Raw genomic sequence first — 21,144 nt, forward strand, 5'->3', positions numbered from 1 at the left:
GCTCCGACCCCCTCCTTCGCTGCTGAAAATTTGGGTGCTGTTTTGGTTACCTCGGGCGCCTGCCAGCAAAAGCAGGGGCTCGGAGGAGGGGGTCCGGGCTTGGAGCCTGCCCCGAGGGGAGGCGCCTTGTAGCGACGCCCCCGTCCTCTCCCCATCTCGCTCCGGGGTCCAGAAACGTGGCCCTCTGTCTGCCGGCCACCCTCTCTGATTGGGCTGGGCGCTCTCAGGAAGAGCGGCCCAGCTATGCCCCTCCCTCCGGGCTCCGGGCCGCGTTACGGGAGGCACGGCTCCTCTCGGAAGTCGGGCCTGGGAAGTGGCCCTGGGCGGTCCCGCGTTTCGGGAACTATTTCTTCCTCAGGGAGGCGGCGGGACACTGGGCGCAGCGTACAGTTCTGCGACCAGGTACTAGCAGGTGAGACCGGGGCGGGGCGGCAGCGCCTCGTGCATATTCACACAGGCCGAAGTCCCGCCCCCCCGTCCTGCTCGGGGCCACGGATTGGCCCGAGCGCGGTCCCCGCCCCCAGGGAGCACCCTCGGCCCGCCCCCACCCCGCCAGCGCAGGTCTCCAGGGGGCGGGGGCGGGGCGGGGCGGGGCGGGGCGGGGCCCGGCGCTCTGGGTTCCGCTGGCTCGGGCGGCTCGCCCTTTATGTAAATAGAGGCAGCTCCGCCCCTCGCTCGCCGCGCCGGAGGTGAGCAGGAAGGAGGCGGCAGCCCAGAAACCTGTGGTCCGGCGGCGGAGTGAGCGAGCCGGCTGCGGGCGCCGAGAGTCGCCGAGGCCTCGGGCGGGGGCCGGCCTGGAGTTCCAGGTGAGGCGCGGGCCGGGGCCCACCTAGCCGGGCCCGCCCCCTCGGGGCGCCCGCCACCCCGGGCGGCGAGGCTGGGGAGGGCCGGGACCCTGGGCTTCCCGGGCAGGGCGGGGAGGGCTGAGCCCAGGTCCGCCCTCCTCGCCCTGGATCCGGTCGCTCGGCTCGTCTGGGGGAAAGACACCTGTAGAGAGTGCCACTGGGAACTTTTCTCTGCCTGAGCCGCCCGCGATTACAGATTTTTAGTTTTGGGCGCGCATAATGGTGTTGTCTTTGGGGAGCTGGGAAACAGGTGCCCCAACAGGCTGAGTGCGAGGGTCTCTGCGTGCGGAGACTTAGTCCCCTGGTCTCGGTCCCCGTGTGCAAGGCGCCTGGCCCCGGAGGCAGGCGACCTGCGTCTCTGGTGGCCTTCTCTCTGCAAGCGACGTCGGCGGCTTAGCCTCTCCCCCTGTCCCTGCCCTATGGATTCTCTCCCTACCAGCCCTTTGTGCCTCCTAATCCTCGGACGCAGGAAACCCGCGGGAGGGACTTAGGTCTCAGGGCCTTTCTGCGTCTGGTGACTTTGAGGACAGTACGGAGACCTAGTCTGCTTTCCACGGCGACGGGGGGTGGTGTTGCGGCGGAGAACGCTGGGCATGGCAAGGAGAGAAAGATTCTGCCTTGCTAAAGAAAGTGTGCAGAGTTTGGTCTTGGTTTGCTTCGGCTGGACAGTCGGTGGATACACCGAGCTCGGGCTGTGGGGAGAGCTGACTGTAACCAGGAGAGGCGTGGCGTGGCCCACTGAGACTTTCACCTGACTCAGGTGAGCTTTGGGTGAGGCGGGCGGGGCTTAGGCTCAAGCCCTTTCCCATGGGGATTCCTGTGCCAGATGCAGGGCGTCTCAACCCAGGCTCTGGGGACCCTTTGCAGAGTTTACAACTCAAGGCTACAGAGGGGACCCTCTGAGTTGAGGGGGGAGCTGGGAGGGAAGGAGTGAGTCCGGGAGACAGGAAACCCTGGGTGGGAAGAACAGGCGGCAGCAGCAGCAGCAGCACGGAGGGCTGTGGCCCAGCTCCGAGGAAGCCAAGGTCAGAAGTGGCTTTTGAGGAAAACAGCCTGGGTCCGAGTGAAATGTGAGGTGCGGCGGGGGTCCTGGGGGATGGTCTTAATTTTATGAACGGGGCGTCCAGGTTTGGTTTCCTTGAGTGATCTGCCCGCAGTGGTCACCTACGGCCGTCAGGCGTCCAGCCAGGCCCTGGGGGCGCTGACCAGGGCTAGGCCCTCTTCTTAGAAGTTGGACCGGGCCCGTCTCTGGAGGCCACTGGACAGGGTTTCCAGGGCCTGGGAGGATTGTGCGCCCCTCCCGTACTCCTCGGTGGAAGCCACGGCGTGTCCCCTTTGGTGGCAGATGAATACTATTTTAATAACTTAGTAATGTAGTACTTAGTAACTTCTTAATACATGGCATTAACAGGGAAAAAAAGCCCATAATTCCAGATGACACATGTCGGTTTACAAAATAAAAAAGGTAATAGGAGCCTATAATGGGGGGGATGAAACGTTTTAGGAAATCCAAGAGGGAAAAGCTTACCTCTCTTGCCTCACAGTCTTTCTTCAGAGAGAATGTTCATTAAGTGTTTGGGTGCCTTTCTGGACTCGGGGGGTAATTTTGAATTGTGCCTGGCCAGTGACCTCCTGCGTGACCTCGGCTCGGAATATTAACTGCCAGACCTCAGCTGAGCCTTGTTCTACAGATGCGGATGAAAGGATGAAAAATGCCACAAATTCGAGTGGCCTGGCACCTAGCCAGAGCCAGGTGAGGGTGAGCTTAGCATCCCCACGAAGCACAAAGACCGTGGTCACTCGTGGGCCTTGGCCAGATGCCCGGGCCTTCTGGGTTTGCCTGGTGGACTCGGAGGGAATCTGGCTTCTCTGTCCAAAGACCAGCCAAGGGGTCATGATTGTCGAGAGCCTCTGGAGGTCGGAGATTTTAAAACAAGGACGGGGGGTAGAGGCAGTGGCTTCTCCTAACCTCATCACGTATTCCCGTGGCCCTCGGCAACTCCCCTGCTCTTCGGAGGAGCCAGGAGGGAGGCCGGGGGGCCGGACCCCAGCTGGGGCCTGTCCTGGAGCATGTGTTCAGGGGTGTAGAATTTAATCTGCTTTGCTTTCTGCTCAGGGAAGAGCTTGCCTGTAGGTGTTACTGTTCCCTGTCGAGGGTGAGGGGCGCATTCTGTGCTGCTCTGTTCTCATTGAGAAGATCTTCCAAGAACTCCACAGTGCTTTCCTTTCAGCCTTATTTAGGGAATGATCTCCTGTCCCCAGGACCCTCTCCCTAGGAGAAAGTGGTGCATGGAGCTGGAAAGTTCGGGACCTCTGCTGTCAGTCTGTGACCCCCTGCCTGCCCTATTAGAGGCGTTAAGCATCCTGGGCAAGAGTTTCCAGGGGCAATACGGGGTTTCCTGAAGGGTTACTCAGCCTTCCTGGTCCACCCAGGTGTGTCGGAAACAGATGCTGAGACACTCGAGTTGGGGTGGAGAGGCCAGTGGCCCCTACTCCTGGGTTGGCTTTGCCCAGCTGCTTTTGAGGTGACCTTCCCTCCCCGCCGTAACCCTCAGAGGAAGCAGGCCCTTTGAAGAGCCACCCCACTCCTTCTCCTCCCCAGGAGCCGCAGGAGATTCTTGAGCTAGGAGAGGCTCCGCGGGGCGTGGGGACGGGCAACCTGACTCTGCCCTTCAGGAATTCAGCAGTGACCGGAGCCGTCTCCTGGAACACCTGTTTGACGAAAGGGGCCTCTGGGCACAGGACTGTTTGCCTCTCGTGAATCATGATACCGCCGGACTCTGCTTGCCAAGGGGCTGGCCGGCCTGGAGCCTCGGACCAAGGCAGGGCCCACAAAAGTACCCCCAGCAGGGTGCCAGGCATGACGTCCACACGGCCCCAGCCAGAGACTTGAGAACAAGGTGGGGAAGTTCCCCCAGGGACCTTAGGGTGCCCCAACACAGTATCCATTGGGGTTAGGGGCTCCCGCCTGGAGAAGACCTCCGTCTAGTTGGCCCCCGTCCAGCCCTAGGTATTCTCCGTTCACTAAGCAATTGCTCACCGGTGGGCTGTGTGTGCGGCGCGGCTCGGACCACGGGCACGACCCTCCCACGGAGCAAAGAGCTCTGCCATCACGGGATTCGAGCGCTAAAGGGTGAGGACCTTGAGCAACAGAAAATAGTGCAAGTGATAAATAATGTGTTAAAAGGCGATGTGAGCTACTGAACAGCAACTTAAGCAATGGATAGGACCCCTGTGGTGGGGGCAGGTTGCAACCCAAAAGGTGGTCAGGGCCCTGGCTGGGTGGCTGAGTGGGTTAGAGAGTCATCCCAATACACCAAGGTTGTGGGTTCGATCCCCAGTCAGGGCACATACAAGAATGAAGCAATGAATACATAAATAAGTGGAACAGCACACAGATGTCTCCTTCTCTCTCTCTCTCAATCAATCAACACAATTTTTTTTTAAAAAGGGGTGGTCAGGGTGGGCCTCGACAAGGTCCCATCTGAGCACAGACATGCAGGGGTGAGGGAGTTCTTTAAATCAAACCCGGGTGTCTTTTTTTTTTTTAAGATTTTATTTATTTATTTTTTGAGAGGGAAGGGAGGGAGGGAGAGAGAGAGAGAGAGAGAGAGAGAGAGAGAGAGAGAGAGAGAAAGAGAAACATCAATGTGTGGTTGCTGGGGGCCGTGGCCTGCAACCCAGGAATGTACCCTGGCTGGGAATCGAACCTGGGACAGTTTGGTTCGCAGCCCGAGCTCAATCCACTGAGCTACGCCAGCCAGGGCAAACCCGAGTGTCTTTCATAAGCCAGGGCACGAAGCACCGCTGATATGGCCGCGGACAGAACAGGGACCGTCTGTTTCTCCTGGAGCTGACGTCTTCTAGAAGCTCCTTAGGACAACAGTTCAAGTTTTGCAATAGGCGGGAGGCCGTGGGATGGGGCCTGATAAAGAGGAACCAGGTAGCCTGCCCCGCTCCGGCCCAGGCCAGCTGTCCACCTTCTCCCAGGACGGCTTTGCTCTTCCTCATGCTTTGCCGTATCCAGCCCATCACATCCCTGGGGACAGTCCGACACTGGGTGGCAGGAGGGGACTGAGGCCCCCAGAGATGGGGGGCGGGGTTGGGGGTGGTGTGTGCATGCCCACTTCCCACCCCATCCTCACAGCCAGGCTGGGGAGGAAACCCTGGAGGAGGAGGCTCAGGTGCGGTGGGTGGACCTTTCCTGGCGTACGAGACTGGCTCGTGGCTCCTTGGGGTAGGTAGTGGGGTGGGCAGGTGGTAGCTGACCCGGACCCAGCCAGGGATGGCCAGGTCAGGCTGTGGCTGCCGACCCCAGCTGGTCCCACCCGACTCCTGCAGGCCAGTCCCTTTGTCCTGGGGGAGGGGCCTGCACGGGGCCGAGGGGTTTGCAGTCTTGTCAGAGTTCGGGGACTTGGAGTCTTACTAAGTGTTCGGGCTTGATAGCTCTTGAAATTGGTCCTTTCATGAGTAATTGTCAGAATTACACGAGATGATGCATGTAAAGTACTTAAAGGAGCAAATGCCCGTGGTTGTCCCTCAGTCCCCTGTAGCCCTAACAACAGCCGTGGCAGTTCCCCGGTTCCCGGCCCCCCTCTATCTGTGCCCCACCTCCATGGGTGCCCTTTCAACTGAGGTTTGGTCTGGTTGCTAAGCTGCTGGCCAGGGGCCTGCTTGGTGCCTCTGGGAGATTGGGTTTCCCGGGGCAACATGGGTGCTTGCAAAGCAGCTGTGGGCATCCGAGTTGGCGTGGACAGAGGTCGGAGGGAGCCGCAGCTGCCCCCGTCAGTAGAGCCCGCCCCCCCCACCCCGAGGGAGGGAGGTGCAGGGGCGAGGGAGGGAGGTGCAGGGGCGTGGTGCAGACCGGAGGCCCCTGCCGGCCGCACGCAGGTCTCACACAGGATGTCGGGGAAGTGGGGCAGCTTCTCGGCAGAGCAGGCTGCGGGGAGCACGAGCGGAGGGCTGAGGATGGCCCGGGACTCACCCTGTGTGTGCTTCTGGGGGTCCCAGGGGGAAGAAGGCCCCAGGTGTCCCGAGTCCCGCTGCTGGGGGCCACTTCTCCCAGCAGATCAGTGGGACTTCCCAAGCCATTGAGGGACCTTCTGGGGACCCGGCCCGTCATGTACCTCCAGGACAGACGGGCTGGCTCAGCTCGGCCAAGCCTCCGTCTCATGGGGCCAGTGAGTCCAGGCCCCCCGAACAGTCCAGCGAGGGGCAAGCGCTCTGGCCTGGGGAGCCCCTTCTTCCTTCCTGGGGCAGAGAGAGGTCTGCCGCTTCTAGAGGGGGGCCCAGACCAGCCTGCCCCGTGCAGGCGCTCCTTCTTGGCCTCTGCTGGTCTCTGTGCTGAGCTCCTGAGATGCAGGGGTGAGGCAGGGCCCCTGCGTGTCGTGGCTGCAGCGTCCGGGCCAGGACGGGGGAAGGGAGACAGGGTGCGAATCTGCTGGCCTGTTGCCAAGGACAGCTCTCCCGTTTTTTCCGTGGTGGGCGTCGGGGTGTGGTGGGGTGAGGTGAGACCGAGTCCCACTTGCCGGCAGCGACGTCGGATGACTGGGGCAGCGAGAAGGGAAGGAAACCACCGGGTGAGCTGGCCACGGGGCAGACTGGGTGGAAAATGAGTAAGAATCAGCCACGGGTCAGCAAGCCTCATGCAGCCCGGCCCTGAGCCCCGCGTGCCCCCCAAAAGGCACAGTGCAGGGCCGAGCGGGCAGGGCGGCTCAGGGTTTGGTCTGGTCGGGGACAGGGGGCGAGGTGGGCAGGCGGTCTGCAGCAGTTCGGGGATGGAAAAGGTGGTTCCCAGGAAGCCCCCGCCTCAGGGGTCGCGCTCTAGCCAGGTGGGTTCCCCCGTGCAGGAAGCCAGGACCCTCGGAGCTCCTTACATGCCAGTGACCTTGCCTCAGACCCTTTGCATCAACGTGAGGGCCTCCTCCGCTTTGGGGGGCTCCTGCACTTGTGTCTTCTCCCACACCCCCGGAGGCAGAAGTGGCACTGAAGTGGACAGCGCCCGCCAGTCTGCCAGACCCACCCCCCCCGGGCCCTCCCACTGGCCAGAGCCTGCGTGGGCACTAGGGAGGTCCCCCTACCCCAGGGCCCGGGGCCCAGGGCCACACAGACGGTTCCTCCTGCCCGTGTGCTCCCTGCCTCTGCACCCACTTGGGGTCTGTGTCCAGGTTCGCGCGGGCGGCTGGAGAGGAAGCCAGCCCCTGAGAGAGCGGGAGCGACCCCACCCTCAGGACCGGTGCCTGCCGTGAGCTGAGGGCCACCCTCACCCCTGCCCACTGCCTGGGCTGCACCCTTTCTCCTGTTCGGTCCTCTTCTCTGTCCCGCCTGCGAGGCAGACAGACCAAGAGAAGAAAAATCAGTGCTGAGCCCACGGCCCCTCCGGTGGGCTGTCTACTTAGGTTTGTGAATATTCTAACTAGATTCCCCCCCGATTCCTGACACAGTGCCCACGGGCGTCCGCGTCTTCCGTCTGCGGCCCTTCCAGCACCTGCCGGCCCCCTGAGGCGCTGAGCACCCCCCCTGCCTGCCCCCTGTTGTCGGCCACTTAGGTGGTTCTGGTTTCCCCAGTAGCGTAGTGACCAGCCCAGCCAGACCGGGGAGAACGACCTCGGAGCTGCATGGGTGCCCCGTCCACAGCGGCGTGGGCAGAGGCTCGGTCAAGGGCTCGGGTGAGAGTGGTCGGCACGGGTTCGGAGGGCGAGGACGCTTTGGGGGGTGATTTTTGACATGCTGCTTGAAGGACAAGAAGCATTTCAGACTGAAGCGTGGAGACCACCATGGATGGGGGCTGGGGCGGGGGCTGAGCAGATGGGCTGGCTGACACAGGCCAAACCCAGGGGGCGTGGTAGGGGAGAGGCGAGGGCAGACCCCCCCCCTCAGGCCCCCGGCCAGCACTGCTGGTGGGGGGGGCTCCCAATGGAGTCACACTGAAGCTCTGCGGTGGCCCCCCCACTAGGGCCCCCTCCCCAGCCCAGCTCATCTCCCTCCATGCTGCCTGCCCCGGGCCCCCACGTGGTCTCCATCCCCCCGGGAACAGGCTCGCTGGTTCCGTCTGCCCGACACGCCCTGCCCCTGAGTCGCGCCCCGCTGACCACTTCCTATTATTCAGGTCTGGGTGGGGGCTCTGCCTCCTCCGTTCACGCAGCGCACGTGGGTTCTGCAGCGAGGGAGGGCCCGAGTCCCCGAGCAGGAGTACCAAAGCGAGTCCTCGGAGGGTTGAAGGGGTCCCAGACGAGAGCAGTCCCTAAACCAGGCTGCCGGCCCGCCCGGTGCTGGGGAGAAGAGCAAACAAAGCTGGGGAGCAGGGGAGAGGATGTCGGGGGAGGGACTTGTGAGTGGAGACAAGGGCGGGGGGGCATCCCAGGCAGAGGGCAGGGCCAGCGCGTGGGCCCGGGTGCAGAATGGCCACCGCGCCCTCCTGACCGCAAAGCCCCGGTCACTCTCCCTTAGCATCTGCCTTGACTCTCTTGCTGGCCTGATCTCGATCTGAAACCGTCCCGCTGACTAATTCGTGTACCTGTGAGTCATCCCACGCTCCCCGCGAGGCTGTACGCTTGGGGACATAAGGGATCTTGCCTGCCTGTCACTGTTGGATCCCCAGTCCCGGGACAGTGCCAGGCACTCGGCATTTGTCGTCGGCCCGCTTCTCCCAGCGGGCCTGTGTGCGCCCCCTTTACAGACAAGCTCGCCGGGCCTTAAGGAGCTACCCCGGGGGGCCACCCAGCTTGGAGGAGCTGAGCTGTGGGGGTGGGGTCCTGGCTGCTGGCACCAAGCCCCGAGCTCTGTCTCTCACGCCGCCCACCCTCCCCAGGGGCGGACTGGGTAGCTAGGAGCCGCACCACACCGGGAATCTCCAGCCCGGGTTCCTGAAGCTTCTCTGCAGAGAACCAGTTGTCTGGGGCGAGTGGAGCCGAGGGTCTGCCGGGAGGTGAGAGGGTCCAGCCCGTCCCAGGCCTGCCCCCCTTCAGGAAGCGGTGGCACTTTTATATGCCTTGACCTGGGCAGGTAGTTCTGTGCCGGGCGCTGCACCGAGGGGCTAGCTGGAGTGAGGAGCAGATGCTGCAGCGCGCCCGCCCCTGTCCCGGCTGCGTCCCCCGGCCCCGGCCTGGCCTCTGCGATGTCCGCCACGCGGGGGCATTCCACTCACCCTCCAGGGAGGCCGGTGGGAAGCGAAGGAACACCGGTCCGGGTTCCGGTCCCGGTTCCGGTGTGCCTGGCTCACCGCGCGCAGAGCGCCAGGGAGGGGGGCGCTCCGACACGTACTGACACGCGGCAACACGCCGCCTCGCTGCCCTGGCCTGGGCGGTGGGGTTTAGGGAGGGTTTCCCTCCCCAGGGTTGTTTGCTTTTTTTTTGACAGCGAGCACAGATTCCTTGAGCAAGATGTTTGAAAAAACTAATAAAATAACTCACGAGGGTCTGGTGTAGTGCCTGGCGGGCAGCAGGTGCTCGGAGGGGCATTTGGGTGGATGGAGTGTCCACCCGTCCCTCCTGCGTGGGGCCACCTCCCCAGCACTGCCCCCCCACTGTGAGTCTCCACACCCTGTCTCCCTCCTTCCTACCTGCACCTCCTGCACCTGAGACCGTGCCACAGCATCCTTGAGCCTGTGTGTCCTTGGCACAGACGGCCCTGCGCCCTGTGGTCCCCACCCCATAACCTGCACGGCCGCTGTGTGGCAGAGCCCAGGTCAGCTTCTTCCTGGAGCCTGCAGACCCCTCTCCTCCTCTGGGGCCCCACTCCTGGCTTCCTGTGACTTCTGACCCACAGACCTGGGCCTGGGGGAGAGTGAGCGCCCCCAGGACCTGGAGGGGCCCGTTTATGAGCTTGCGTGCCCTCCCCCGAGGCTGGAATGCGGGGCCCCAGCTCAGCTGTCTGTCCGGGAGGCTGACGGCACTGCAGGCCCAGGAGTCCGTTTCCCGCCCAGGTCGGCCCAGGAGCCTTGGGGGCTGCCCGTGCGTGTTTCCCGAACCCGCGTCAGGGCCTCGGGTCAGTCGGGTGGGCGCCCGGGAGTTTCCCGGCTGCCTGCCGTTCCGAGGGGAAGTGGGGCTCCCCCAAAATGTGAAGGCACAAACCTCCCATACCCACCCCTCCCCCCTCCCGCAAGTGGTGGTCTCTTGGGTGTCCCCAGAAGGTGATGGTGCTCTGGGGGCTGGCCTCTGTCTACTCCCCATCAGGGTGGCATTTGGAATGCCCCCAATGGGTGTCATTTGGAATGCCCCCGATGGGTGTCCCTGCCGAGCCGGGTGACCTCTCCCAGCAGTCGGCCCTCAGTTGCTCTGCCAGAAGACTCCCCCACATTCTGCCCCGCACGATGCCTCAGAGGGACCCCCCTCCCCCATCTCTGACGGCACAGGGTACTTCCACGTACAACGTTGGTTGGGGTTTTTTGGTCACTAAGGTGCCACAAACTTCAGGACTTCCTTCAGTCTCAGCTCAGACACTTTCTGTCCCCACAGGACAGCCCTTCCCCCACGCCAGGCCAGGGGTCCCTGTGACCCCGCCCAGCACTCAGCACACTGCACGGCCCCCTCCGTGACGCCCCTGGCCCAGAGTGAGCCCCTCCAGGGCAGGGGCCAGCCCAGTCCCTTCCCTTCACAGTGTCTGTGGAGTGGGCGTGAGCTCATGTTTCCAAGGACAGATCTTGGCGCTCTGTGGTCAGTGGGTGGCCGCGCTCCTGGAAGCCGGAAGCTAGAGCACGGTTGATCCTCCCCCCTCCCCCCTCCCCCCTCCCCCCTCCCCCTCCCCGCCAGGACGATCCAGAAATAGTTTCCCCTCGGACAGACGAGGAAGGCGCTCTACAGTGGGCGGACAGTTTGGGAGCCGGTTTCTGATTGGGAGTGTTTCTCCCTCAATAGCCTCCACGCGGGCCCATGGGAAAGGAAGCCGGGGCTGAGGCTGCGGAGGTCCCAGCAGCCTCGGGGGGCGGGCACAGCCGCACCGTGGGTCCCAAGTGTGGGGCGGGATGGGCCAGCGCCCCTGACTGCGTGCCCTCCCACCCAGGCTCCCGGCCGTGGTGGCCGGTGGGAGCATCCCGAGTGGAGTCCTGCAGCGCCCTCCCTGCAGTCAGCAGGCAGAGCCGGCCCGGCCCGGGACGGGACGCCCGCTCCCTGGAGCTGCCAGGCCCCCGCCCCGCCCCCACCAGGCTCCCGTCTGGGAGCCCAGCTGGTCACCCCGTCTGCATCCCCACCTCCCAGCTGCTCAGGAGAGAAGCTTGTGAAGTTTCCCTTTCTGTTCAGCTGGAGTTTTATGGTTTTTCAGAAAACAGGTTAACAATTAAGCTAATTAACCTCAGGGCCTCCAGGCCTCCCTGTTCCCCGCAAAGCCCGGGCCATGGCTTCCTCCCCCAGCTTCTCCGCGGGTTTTATGAGGCTGCAGGTGGCCAGAAGCAAGCGTTAGAACACTAACCAGCCCTGGGCCTCCAGGTGGGCAGGGACGGGTCCCAGAGGGAGCTCGCCACACAGAGGGAGCTGGGGAAGCCGAGGGCGGTGGGGCTCGTCTGGCCCGGGGGTGGCCCCCCGGGTACGGGGCTCGGCCTGGGGGCCGGGCCATGCGCTGGCCGCACCGGGGTGCTCGACAGCGTCTCCTTCCTCTCCAGGGGGCTGCGCACCAAGCAGGATGAGGCGGTTCCTGAGGTCAGGACATGACCCCTCTCGGGAGAGGCTCAAGCGGGACCTCTTCCAGTTCAACAAGGTAAGGGGGCAGGAACGGGGGGCGGGGGGGAGACGCGGGCAGGTGCCTGTGGTGGGCAGGGTGCCCTCAGCCTCCCCACGGGCCGGGGCCGGGGGCGCCGGGGTTATGTGTGCCCGGATGAAGGTACCTGCTGCCCCTGCCTGCAATGCCTCATGGGAATCTGACTCTGGAAATGGGGTCTGATTGGAGGGCTTTCCCAGGCAAGGGCCGTGGGTGCCCCTGGGGGCTCCTTGTCCCAAGTTTCCCACGAGCTGTGTCACCTCTGCAAGTCAGTCTGCCCCTTCCAGACTCAGTCTCCCCACCTGCGAAATGGAGACAAAAAATCTGCCTTGTCTCCCTCCTCACAGGGTTGTGGCGGAGGCTCAGGGACAGGAACGGTGAAAGGACGGTGACCCCTGTAGGGTGTCATGTTCTGTGGCGCCAGGCCCCTCGGGGTCGTGGCCACAGGCCTTGGCTGTTTCTGTCCTCCTCAAATTGCCCCCAGGGGCCAGCGCCACTTTCCCTGTCACAGAAAACACAGGACCCCCTCCGCAGGCTGCAGGCCTGGGGGGTGGGGTGAGGCACCTGGGGGAGCTGCCAGGGCTGGCATTTGACTACCCCAACCCCCTGCCTGTTCCAGGGCCCCCTAAGCCAGAGTGGCCTGTCACCTGAGCCCCCAGGGAGGGTCCCAGGAGCCCCACAGGGCTTCCCCAAGGGGACTGGCACCTGAGAAGGCCGGAGCTGTAAGTAGGAGGAGCTGGGCTTGGTTTATGAGCTCCTCGGCCCCCCAGCAATCTGCGGCTGGCCGGCTGGAGGTCATTAGCCTCTCTCCTCTGCTTTGATCTAGGCCCTTGGCCTCCGTGCCCAAGCTTCCTTCCGCCCCAGACCGGAAGAGGGGCACCGGGGACCCCGCCAGGAGGCGGTGATGGTCAGGGGTCCAAACCTGGCTTCGCCACTCAAAGCCGGTGACCCTGTGCTTGTCCCCCACATGGAAGCAGATGGTGTTATGTGCTAGACACAGCGGTCCAAGAACTCTGGCTGCTGTCCCCAGGGCAGGAGAGCTCCCAGGTGCTCCGGGTGGCCGGGGTCCTGGCGGGCCCTGCCATCTTCCCCTGACTTTCTCAACCTGAGGGAGGCGCTGCTGTCCTCTGGGCTCTGCTGCGAGGCCCCTGGACCCGGGCTGCCCTGAAGAGTACCTCCTGCCACCAGCAGAAGGAAGCTGTGGGCGGGGCTTTTGGGCCTGGGGAAATGGGGTGCCTGTGTTGGGAATGGGGGAGCTCAGGATTCTTGGGGGGCCTGCCACTGCCCCCCTGGGGAAGCAGCCCATGGTTGCTGGGTGCCACTGTCAGACCCCCGCACCAGCCGGAGGTCCGGGGTGACCCCTGTGTGCCTTCATTACCCCTGGTGACGCCAGGAGCTCACACCCTGAAAAGGTGGCCGATTTCAGGGAAACCGGATGAACAGGCTCAGCGAGGAGGGGCGAACCCCCGCCCCAAGTTCCGCAGGGTGAGGCCGGGGTGTGGCCTGGCTGGAGGAGTCGTCCCTTCATGCCCCACAACCAGTGGTACCCACACTTGGCCCCCCACCCCTAGGCCTGGTAAGGAAGGGGGAGGGAAGGCTTCTGGGATGCCTTCCTCCTTCCATTCATTTGCAAGAAGGAACACCTCCTACATACATTAATGTAGCCCAGGGCTGGGGTTGTGGGCGTCTCAGATGATAAGACCTCAGCCTCGTGGGAGGGAGGGAGGGGGCTGGCGGTCTGAAATTCCACTTGTTGGGAGTGGAGAGGAGGAGGGGAGAATCTGGTGGGGTGTGGGGATTGTGTGTCATCTGGGCTGGGATCGGAGGGTGAGGCCAAATCCTGGAAGATTGGGGAACCCAGGTGGCCCCACCCACACTAGCTCCTCCCCAGGCTTTCCCCGGGCTGCCGGGTCAGAGAAGGCTGGGACCCAGGAGTCCGGGCCTGACACAGCAGGGCCAGGGGTGGAGAAGGCTGTGGAGGTGTGCGACACCCAACTGGTGCCATGCCGGGGTTGGCCTCGTGCTGGTGACGACTCACAGGTGGGCGGTGCTCCTGTTCTGCAGGCGAGGGAACGGAGGCCTGCGCGTGGGGGGGGGGCGCCGGCTGGAGACGAGGGTCCCTGGTTCCGTCTGCCAGCCAGCCGTGTGGTCACAGGGCGGCGGCTTCCTCCCCTGAGCCCCAGTGACTTTGCCTGGGAAGCAGTCGTCCGAGGTGTGTGGCGGGTCCTCAGGCCGCTGGGAAGACAGAGGAGGTGGCTGGTGGGACTGAATGAGGGAACAGAGGGACCTGCTGGGCACCTCAGCAGAGAGGAAGTGACTCGTGTCAGAGTCAAACCCCTTCCTCGAACCCCCCCACACCCAGGCCTCTCCCTCCCCTGGCGACACGACCGGCCAGTTGATAAGTCTGCATGGGCCCCTCTCGCCCGAACGGACCGGACCGCGTGCTCCCGCCCGGCCAGAGCCAGGTTGTTTTGTCTTGGCGTTTTCGTGGCTGGGCCCCTGGTGTCAGGTGACAGCCACACAGGGCAGGCCAGGTTGCCGCCACTGCCAGGAATCTGAGCTGACCACACCCGGCGTGGGGCAGTGCCACCCAGCCAGCCTGCTGTGCCCCCGATGGCTCTGGGCGGCCCTCCTTCCCCACCCTGCAAGGGCTGGGCACTCCTCCGCCCTCCATCTTGGGCGGGCCCCCCTTGCCCAGGGCAGGACGAAGGCCCCCCGAGCTCCCCGACAGACAGACAGCCTCTGCTGCCTCCCTTCTGGGAACCGAAGTGGGGCCCCGGGGCCAGCGTGAGACAGACAGCGCTTTCTCTCGCACACATGGGGCTCGCGTTGCAGTTTGGCGGCTCCTGCAAATCTCTCCTTTCCCGGCTCCCTGTCAAAGGGGCTCATTGTTCTCTCCTCTCTCGGCAGAGGTCACCTGAGCCGGTGGCAGGTGGGGGCAGGGCCAGGTAGGCCTGAGGCTGAGCCCAGGAGGCAGGGGAGGGTGGCCCCCCTGGCTGCCAGGCATTGGTCACCCTCCCAGCTTGAGCCTGAGCTGGAGGAGCTGGGGGGTCAGGCTGGGAGGCCCCCAGAGTCTGGGCCTGCTGTCCCCGCCCCAACCTCCGTCCTGGGTGGAGGCATGAACTGGGGGGGCAGGCTGTGTGCCTTGGGAGTTGCACAGTGGGCACCCCTGAGGTGGAGCCCACCCCCACCCCCTTGCCCTGATGGAACCTTCTTTCTATAAGGGAGGCCATCCACCCTCCCTGCCCCAGGGACCGGGGGCTGTGCCCAAACCCAGGCCGGAGGGAGGTTGCCCACCACGGGGAACCGGTGCTCCAGGAGGGGAGGGCCTCTCCCCAGACCACCCCTCCCTGGGACCTGGGGGTCCCCTGTCACCACACTGCTCACATTTGAACCCAGTCTCTTGGCCCCTGGCCAAGTAGGGTCATTGTGGAATTCCCTCCTTCGTTCGTTCTTGAGGGAGCCTCGGTCCCTCCAGCGCTGTCCGCTTGGAGAAGACCTCCGAGAGGCACAGGGAGTGACGAGAACCTTGGAGGAAAGCCGGGCCTTCCCACTACTGCCGGGGGGGGGGGGGGGGGTCTTCTTAAGGTTTGCTGAGTTTGCCCCAAGGACACGGGTCCGCGCCCGTTTCTCAGGTGTGCAGTGAGGCTCAGGGCGGCACCTCGGCTGCCCCAAGGCCGGCCCCCTTCTAAGGGGCAGAGGGCGACTCAGAGCTTAGTGAGCCAGACTCAGCCCCTGTTTCTTCTTCTTCGATTGTATTGATTGATTTTTGGAGAGGGGGAGGGAGGGAGAAAGGGGGGGGTGTGTGTGACAAACGTCGATCGGCTGCCTCTCGCCCACACCCTGAGCAGGGGCCGAACCCGCAACTCGGGCACGTGTCCTGACGGGGAATCGGACTGGCTACCTTTCGCTGTGGGGGACGACGCCCAGCCAGCTGAGCTACACCAGCCAGGGCCTCCGTCCCTGCCTGCCTCAGCCGGTTACGGGGAAGACGGGAGGGAGGGGCAGCACAGGGACCCCAGGAGCCCGAAGGAGACGAGGGGTGGGTAGGGGTGAGTGAAGGGTGGACCGGACGCTTGTCCCCCTCTGGGCTGGGGGGCAGAGGCTGGCCCGCAGCAGGAGGGACTCAGGTGCAATGTTGGAGGAACTTCCTGCCAGCGAGTTGGCAGGTAGGGCGGCGCGCGGCCGAGAGCCTGACCGTGACCTTCGGGCTGTTTTCCCTTTGGCCTGACTTCCCTGCCCCCGGCAGGAGGCGGGGTCATCCAGGGCCGCGTCTCGTCCCAACAGGGAATCAATATGAGCCACGTATGTGATCTGAAATATTCTAGAAGCCGCATTGCCAAAAAATTTTAAACAAGTGGAATTAATTTGGATAGGTTCTGTTTAACCCAATATATCCAAGATACTGTTTCAACATGCAGTCCATATAAACTCATGAGACTGTGTGTGTGTGTGTGTGTGTGTGTGAGAAGTCTTTGGAATCCCAGTTGTGTTTTCCTGTTACAGCGCATCTCAATGTGGACATTAAGTTTGCTCTGGAAATACATGATCTGTATTCAGAGTCTGGAAGATTGACGATGGAAAAGGAGATTTACGGCCCGGTCTGCACAGCCCCAGCCCCTCCCTTCTCCCTTGGAACCCAAGAACATACCTAGAAAGTTTTCCGCTAGCTGACGTGAATGTCCTTTCTTAGGTTTGAGTGAATAAAAATGGAATAAAGTTAAAAGTTCTGTCCCTGGGTGGCACCAGCCACATGGCAAGCACTCAGCACCAGCCTGTGGCTGTCGAGCTGGGCAGCTCAGGGGGCGGGCCTCCCGCCAGCCGCCGGGCTCCTACCAGACACCCCCAGAGTCCCCCCTAGTCCTGGAGGCTGTGGCCCAGAGCTGCTGCTGGCGCCGGTTCCGGTTCTGGGGAAATGCTGCCGTCCCAGGAGCCTTTCCGGAGCTCGGGCTGCTGACTTCCTGCGGTCCCCGCAACCTGGGGCTGGCTGGGGCCCAGGGGGCCCCCCCCCGGGAAGCTTGTCCCGCATGCACGCCCCATTGTGCGCCTTGCCCTCCTCTTCCTGGGGAATGTTTACATTCCAGACACTCGGCTGTCTCCCCAAGGCTCTTCCAGGCGCTGCATTTTTCACATAGCTGAACGGGGACCTGGGCGGGCAGGGGGGCTCCTGCCGGGTCACTCCCGCCCTTCCAGCCAGCCTTCCACTCCAGGTGTGGCCATTTTCAGGGCGGACTGTGTTCCTGGCAAAGGACCAGGCCTGAGGGGGCCTCCCACACCTAGGTGTCCCCAGATGTCCCCAGTACAGGTACCTTGGAGCTCTGCTCTCTGGCCTGACCCCCGCATGGGGCCTCCGCCCGTGACCCACTGGACTGGACAGGACAAGCGGGCGGGCAGCAGTTGGGTTTGCTGCGTTGCCATGGCAGCCGTCCCCGGGACTGTCCCCTTTCTGCTCCCCTGAGGCCCAGCCGGGCAGCCAGGTACAGCCCGAGGAGCTGCCGCCCGGGGGCCGCCCGTTCCTGCAGGGCAGTCTCTGGAGCCCAGGAGAGAAGAAAAACCAAGTCTTCGAAGCAGGTGGCTAGCCTCCTTGGCCGGCTCCCGTCCAGTTCTGCGGGCTCGGCGTCCCCCGGGGTGGGCGCTGAGGGACGGGAGCAGCCAATTCAGAAACAACCAGGCACCTTCCCGAAGACGGTTCGTTGTCGGTGCAAATCCGAAGCCTTTGTGTGCGTGCCTGCCTCTCACACCCGTGATCGCGCCCCTGGGGCGTCTGCCTGAGGAAATCCTCAGAGGGGCAGGCCAAGCGGGGAGTCCGAGAGCGGCCGCCGGTTCAAGGGGCGGTTGCAGGACCTCTGGGCACCAAGAAGGTGCTTACCGGCAGCGGCCCGGGGGGGGGGGGGGGGGGGCGGCTCCACGCGGGGGTGTCCATTGGCCGCCGAAGGGTCGCTTCGGTGCTTTTAACAGCCTGGCTGGTTGTGGGTGGGAAACAGGCTACGGAGCTGACGTGTGTGTGTGTGTGTGTGTGTGTGTGTGTGTCGTGCGGCAGGACCCCAGTCAGGTCTCTGTGCTCTAAGTGTACACACACGCGTGCGCTCACAAGCGTGGGGAAGATGCCCACACCCACTGAGCTGCCCGCGAGCGTTCCCTCTGGCTGCAGGAGTGTGGGCGGTCCAGGTCGTCTGTCTCCAACTCCCTTCCGTGTCCCAGACGTTCTGTGATGTGTATCCTCCTATCACAGGAGAGGAGCGAAAGCGTGCACCTGCAGCCGCACTCGGGAAGCTCCTCCTCTCGGGGGAGACGGAGACTCCCGGAGAGTGGAGGGCCCTGGGGAGGGCAGGCGTTCAGGGCTGCAGGAGCCCGGACAGCCCGGAGCTCGGAAGGGCCACCGCGGGCGGGTTCCTTTGGATCTGCGGTACAGCCGGGCCCCTTGAGCGACGGGAGACCTCCACTGTGCCAGCTTCCCGAGGCTGCCCGCACCCTCCCCATAGGGGGGCTGGGCCGGTTACCCATAGGATGCACGGTGGGGGAACTGAATCAGAGTTCTTGGAGAGCGAGTGGCCCGCATGGTGGCCAAGGACGGGGTCAGAAGTGGGCTGAGGATGGGGCTCAGGTGGGTCCGGAGTCGCCCCCACCCGTGGGTGTGTGGGTAGGAGCCTGACTCGGCCTCAGTTCCTCCTCCCTGCTGGGGGCGGCTCTGTGCATCATCGGCTTCTCCGTCCGGCACCGGCCCCTCGGCTGGAGGGGCGGAGGGGACGCGTCTGCAGGCCTCGCGGTTCTCGTTGCAGACGGTGGAGCATGGCTTCCCGCACCAGCCCAGCGCCCTCGGCTACAGCCCCTCCCTGCGCCTCCTGGCCATCGGCACGCGCTCCGGAGCCGTCAAGCTGTATCCTTTCCGTTGCCCCAGCTCCCACCCAGGGAGGCCCCCAGAGGGGCGGGGGCCTTGGCTTCGGTGAGATGCCGCAAGGACCCCCACCGTCCAAAAAAAAAAAAAGCGAGTGTAGATGACCCTTCTCGTTCCCGGGTGTCCCAGGTACCCTCACAGAAGTCAGCCCTGAGCGCAGTCAGGGGAGGCAGGCGGTGGGCTGAGAAGTTCTTTTAAACCTTTTCCCCTCAAGAGTCAGTGCAGTGGCCCCGGGGCCCTTTCCACACCGGAGGCAGGGTGGCCCCGGGGGAGGGGCGCAGGGCCAGGGAACCGCTGTCCCCGAGTCCCGCCCACCGTGCACACGCCACACACAGGCACGGGAGAGCAAGGTGGGCCCCTGGTTGGCGGGGACAGCCCTTCCCCGGCTGAGGCTGGACATTGTCCGGTTGGGTCGTCTTTTATATAAAGCATTGGTTCTGAGCCGTTGCGGGGGCAAGCGCACAGGTCCCAGGACAGGGGACCGCTGCTCGGCCAGGCTGGCCTGGGCTGCCCGTCTTAGCGCAGTTCCGCCAGATCTAACCTGAGTCCCCAAGGGAGCTGGGGTGGGACCCGGGGGGGCACGGGGAGGTGGAGAGCCACCCTCTGGCACCTCCAGCAAAGCTGTAACTCGCTGGTCCTCTCTGCGAAGCATAGGCGGGGGTGGGGTGTGTGTGTGTGTGTGTGTGTGTGTGTGTGGCTGCAGCCAGCTGGGCCGGGCTGGGCCGGACTGGGCTGGAGGTGGTGTAAACATGGGGGGCAGGGGCCCAGGTCCCGGTGCAGGCTCAGCCCTCCCCCAGCTGGTTAATCATTGCCAGGCCACGGCCATATCCTGGTTAGCAATCCCCTTGCCAAGACTCATGACCATAGCTGTGGGGGGTGGACCCACAGGGGTGCCCTGTGTCTCCTCACAGATGCCACCAAGTGGTAGCTGATGGGTCTGTTCCAGCTCAGGTTGCAGGCTGGGGGTGGCGGTGAGCAGCCTGACAGTTGCCAAGGTCTCACCTTTGTACAGAGTCATCCCCACCTCCCTGGCTGGGGGAGTTTACCTGGTTGGCTGTCTCCACACTCGGGGGTCAGGGCACTGGCCAAGGCCCTCTGGCCAGGGATGTCCTGTCTCCCCGCCACCCAAGGCCGGGTCCTGCTGTCTGGGGAGAGAGTGAGCTGCCTGGTGTTGACACTCCTTGCCACAGGGGCCCCGAGGCCCTGGCACTCTGACGGGCGAGGGGCGGTGTCCTGCCTCCGGGAGCTTTTCCTGAGCCTGCTGCTCTTAGCTACGGCGCCCCCGGGGTGGAGTTCATGGGCCTGCACCGGGAGAACAACGCCGTGGTGCAGGTCTGCTTCCTGCCTGGCCAGGTGAGGCCCTCCGTGCCCTTCCTCCTCTCGGGGCTTCCGGGAGGGGCACGTGGGGCGGCAGGCATTTGGTGACCCTGGCTTTGGTGCTTGCTGATGGGAGGACCCGGGACCACCACCCTTTCCCGGCTGTGGCTCGCAGGCCGTCCTAAGACTAGCTAGGGGCCTTTCGGTTTTGGGGCTCTCTGAGGCCGCCCTGATGGGCAAAGGCCGCAGTGAGTGCTGGCCCTCCCTGGTCAACGAGACAGCGTGCGCCCACCCCCATCCCCTCCCCAGTGCCAGCTGATCACCCTGCTGGACGACAACAGCCTGCACCTGTGGAGCCTGAAGGTCAAAGGCGGGGTGTCAGAGCTGCAGGAGGACGAGAGCTTCACACTGCGGGGCCCTCCAGGGTAAGGACTCAGGCCCCTTGCTCTCCCAGCCAGCCCGACCTATGCACCCAACGCCAGGGCGATCCCCTTCCCGGGCACGGCCTTCCCCAGGGCCGGCGAGGGCAGCCGGGGGTTGGGGAGCCTGTCCACGGGGACTCGCCTGCCTGGGCGGCAGCCAGCTCACAGGTCGCCGTCCCTGCCCGCAGGGCTGCCCCCAGCGCCACACAGATCACCGTGGTCCTGCCACATTCCTCCTGCAAGATGCTCTACCTGGGCACCGAGAGCGGCAACGTGTTTGCGGTGCAGGTGCCGGGCTTCCGCGCGCTGGAGGACCGGGCCATCAGCTCGGACGCCGTGCTGCAGCGGTGAGCCCGCAGTCCCTGCTGCTGCTGCTGCTGCTAGGAACCCGCCACGCTGAGCTGAGCGAGGCCCCTCCCTTCGGTCCCCATAAAGTCTCAGGAGCTCACAGCTTCCCTCCTGGGAAGTCTGTGGGGGCTCAGCTCCCCACCTGTCCCCCAAATCGAGAATCGCATCCCATAGTATGTTGGCAGCATGGCACTAAAAAGGGGTCTTGCAGGTGACTTGTCACCTCATTCAGAGGTCAGGAAAATGAGGCTCCAAAAGGGTTGTGTGGCACCGCCAACTCAGTGTTCCTGGCACTGATGGCGTGTGTTTCGAAACCCCAGGGGCTGCGCAGGGGGCCCGGGGAGGCACAGAGCCCCCGGTGTGAGCAGGGGCAGCTCCTGCTGATGTTCACGCTTCAGGGTCTGTGCTGGGTTTCCATAGGCACGTGGGCTCCGTGGCCAAGAGCCCGACAGCCCCAACCCTGCAGGTTCCTGCAGTGTGGGACGCTTTGCTCCTTGTGGCGTCTGCAGTAGTGAGGGCGTCAGGTCGGGTGGGTCCGAGGGACAGGAAGGAGGCGAGGGGGCTGAGACTCCTGCAAAGGAGAGGCTTGGAGGGCGGGCCTCTGCAGGCTCCTGGCTCCATCCTGCTG

The 21,144-nt window shown here is 64.2% G+C and overlaps 1 protein-coding gene and 1 long non-coding RNA gene across 11 annotated transcripts in view; one reads left to right on the forward strand and one right to left on the reverse strand.

Annotated features, from left to right (window-relative positions):
• The first annotated feature begins 650 nt into the window (after positions 1–650).
• The window catches only part of LLGL2 (LLGL scribble cell polarity complex component 2), a 29,933-nt gene continuing 9,439 nt past the window's right edge, over positions 651–21,144 (forward strand). For 3 of the 10 annotated variants that reach the window (XM_028521772.2, XM_036034131.1, XM_036034132.1), the window contains exons 1-6: positions 653–806; positions 11,440–11,534; positions 18,314–18,411; positions 19,701–19,782; positions 20,056–20,171; positions 20,357–20,515. In XM_028521772.2, coding sequence (XP_028377573.1) covers positions 11,460–11,534; positions 18,314–18,411; positions 19,701–19,782; positions 20,056–20,171; positions 20,357–20,515 — 530 coding nt within the window. In that variant the 5' untranslated portion in view covers positions 653–806; positions 11,440–11,459. Of the gene's footprint in view, positions 807–1,324; positions 1,606–11,162; positions 11,267–11,439; positions 11,535–18,313; positions 18,412–19,700; positions 19,783–20,055; positions 20,172–20,356; positions 20,516–21,144 lie in introns of those variants that run through there. The other 7 variants (XM_036034129.1, XM_036034130.1, XM_036034135.1 and 4 more) reach the window with 5 other exon arrangements.
• On the reverse strand, positions 4,305–4,780 carry LOC118502249. The gene is made up of 2 exons (XR_004904956.1): positions 4,617–4,780; positions 4,305–4,381 (listed from the first exon to the last, which is right to left on the reverse strand). It is a non-coding gene; the product is annotated as an uncharacterized LOC118502249 (long non-coding RNA).

Source organism: Phyllostomus discolor, chromosome 8 (genome assembly GCF_004126475.2).
Source record: "Phyllostomus discolor isolate MPI-MPIP mPhyDis1 chromosome 8, mPhyDis1.pri.v3, whole genome shotgun sequence".
NCBI lineage: Eukaryota > Metazoa > Chordata > Mammalia > Chiroptera > Phyllostomidae > Phyllostomus > Phyllostomus discolor.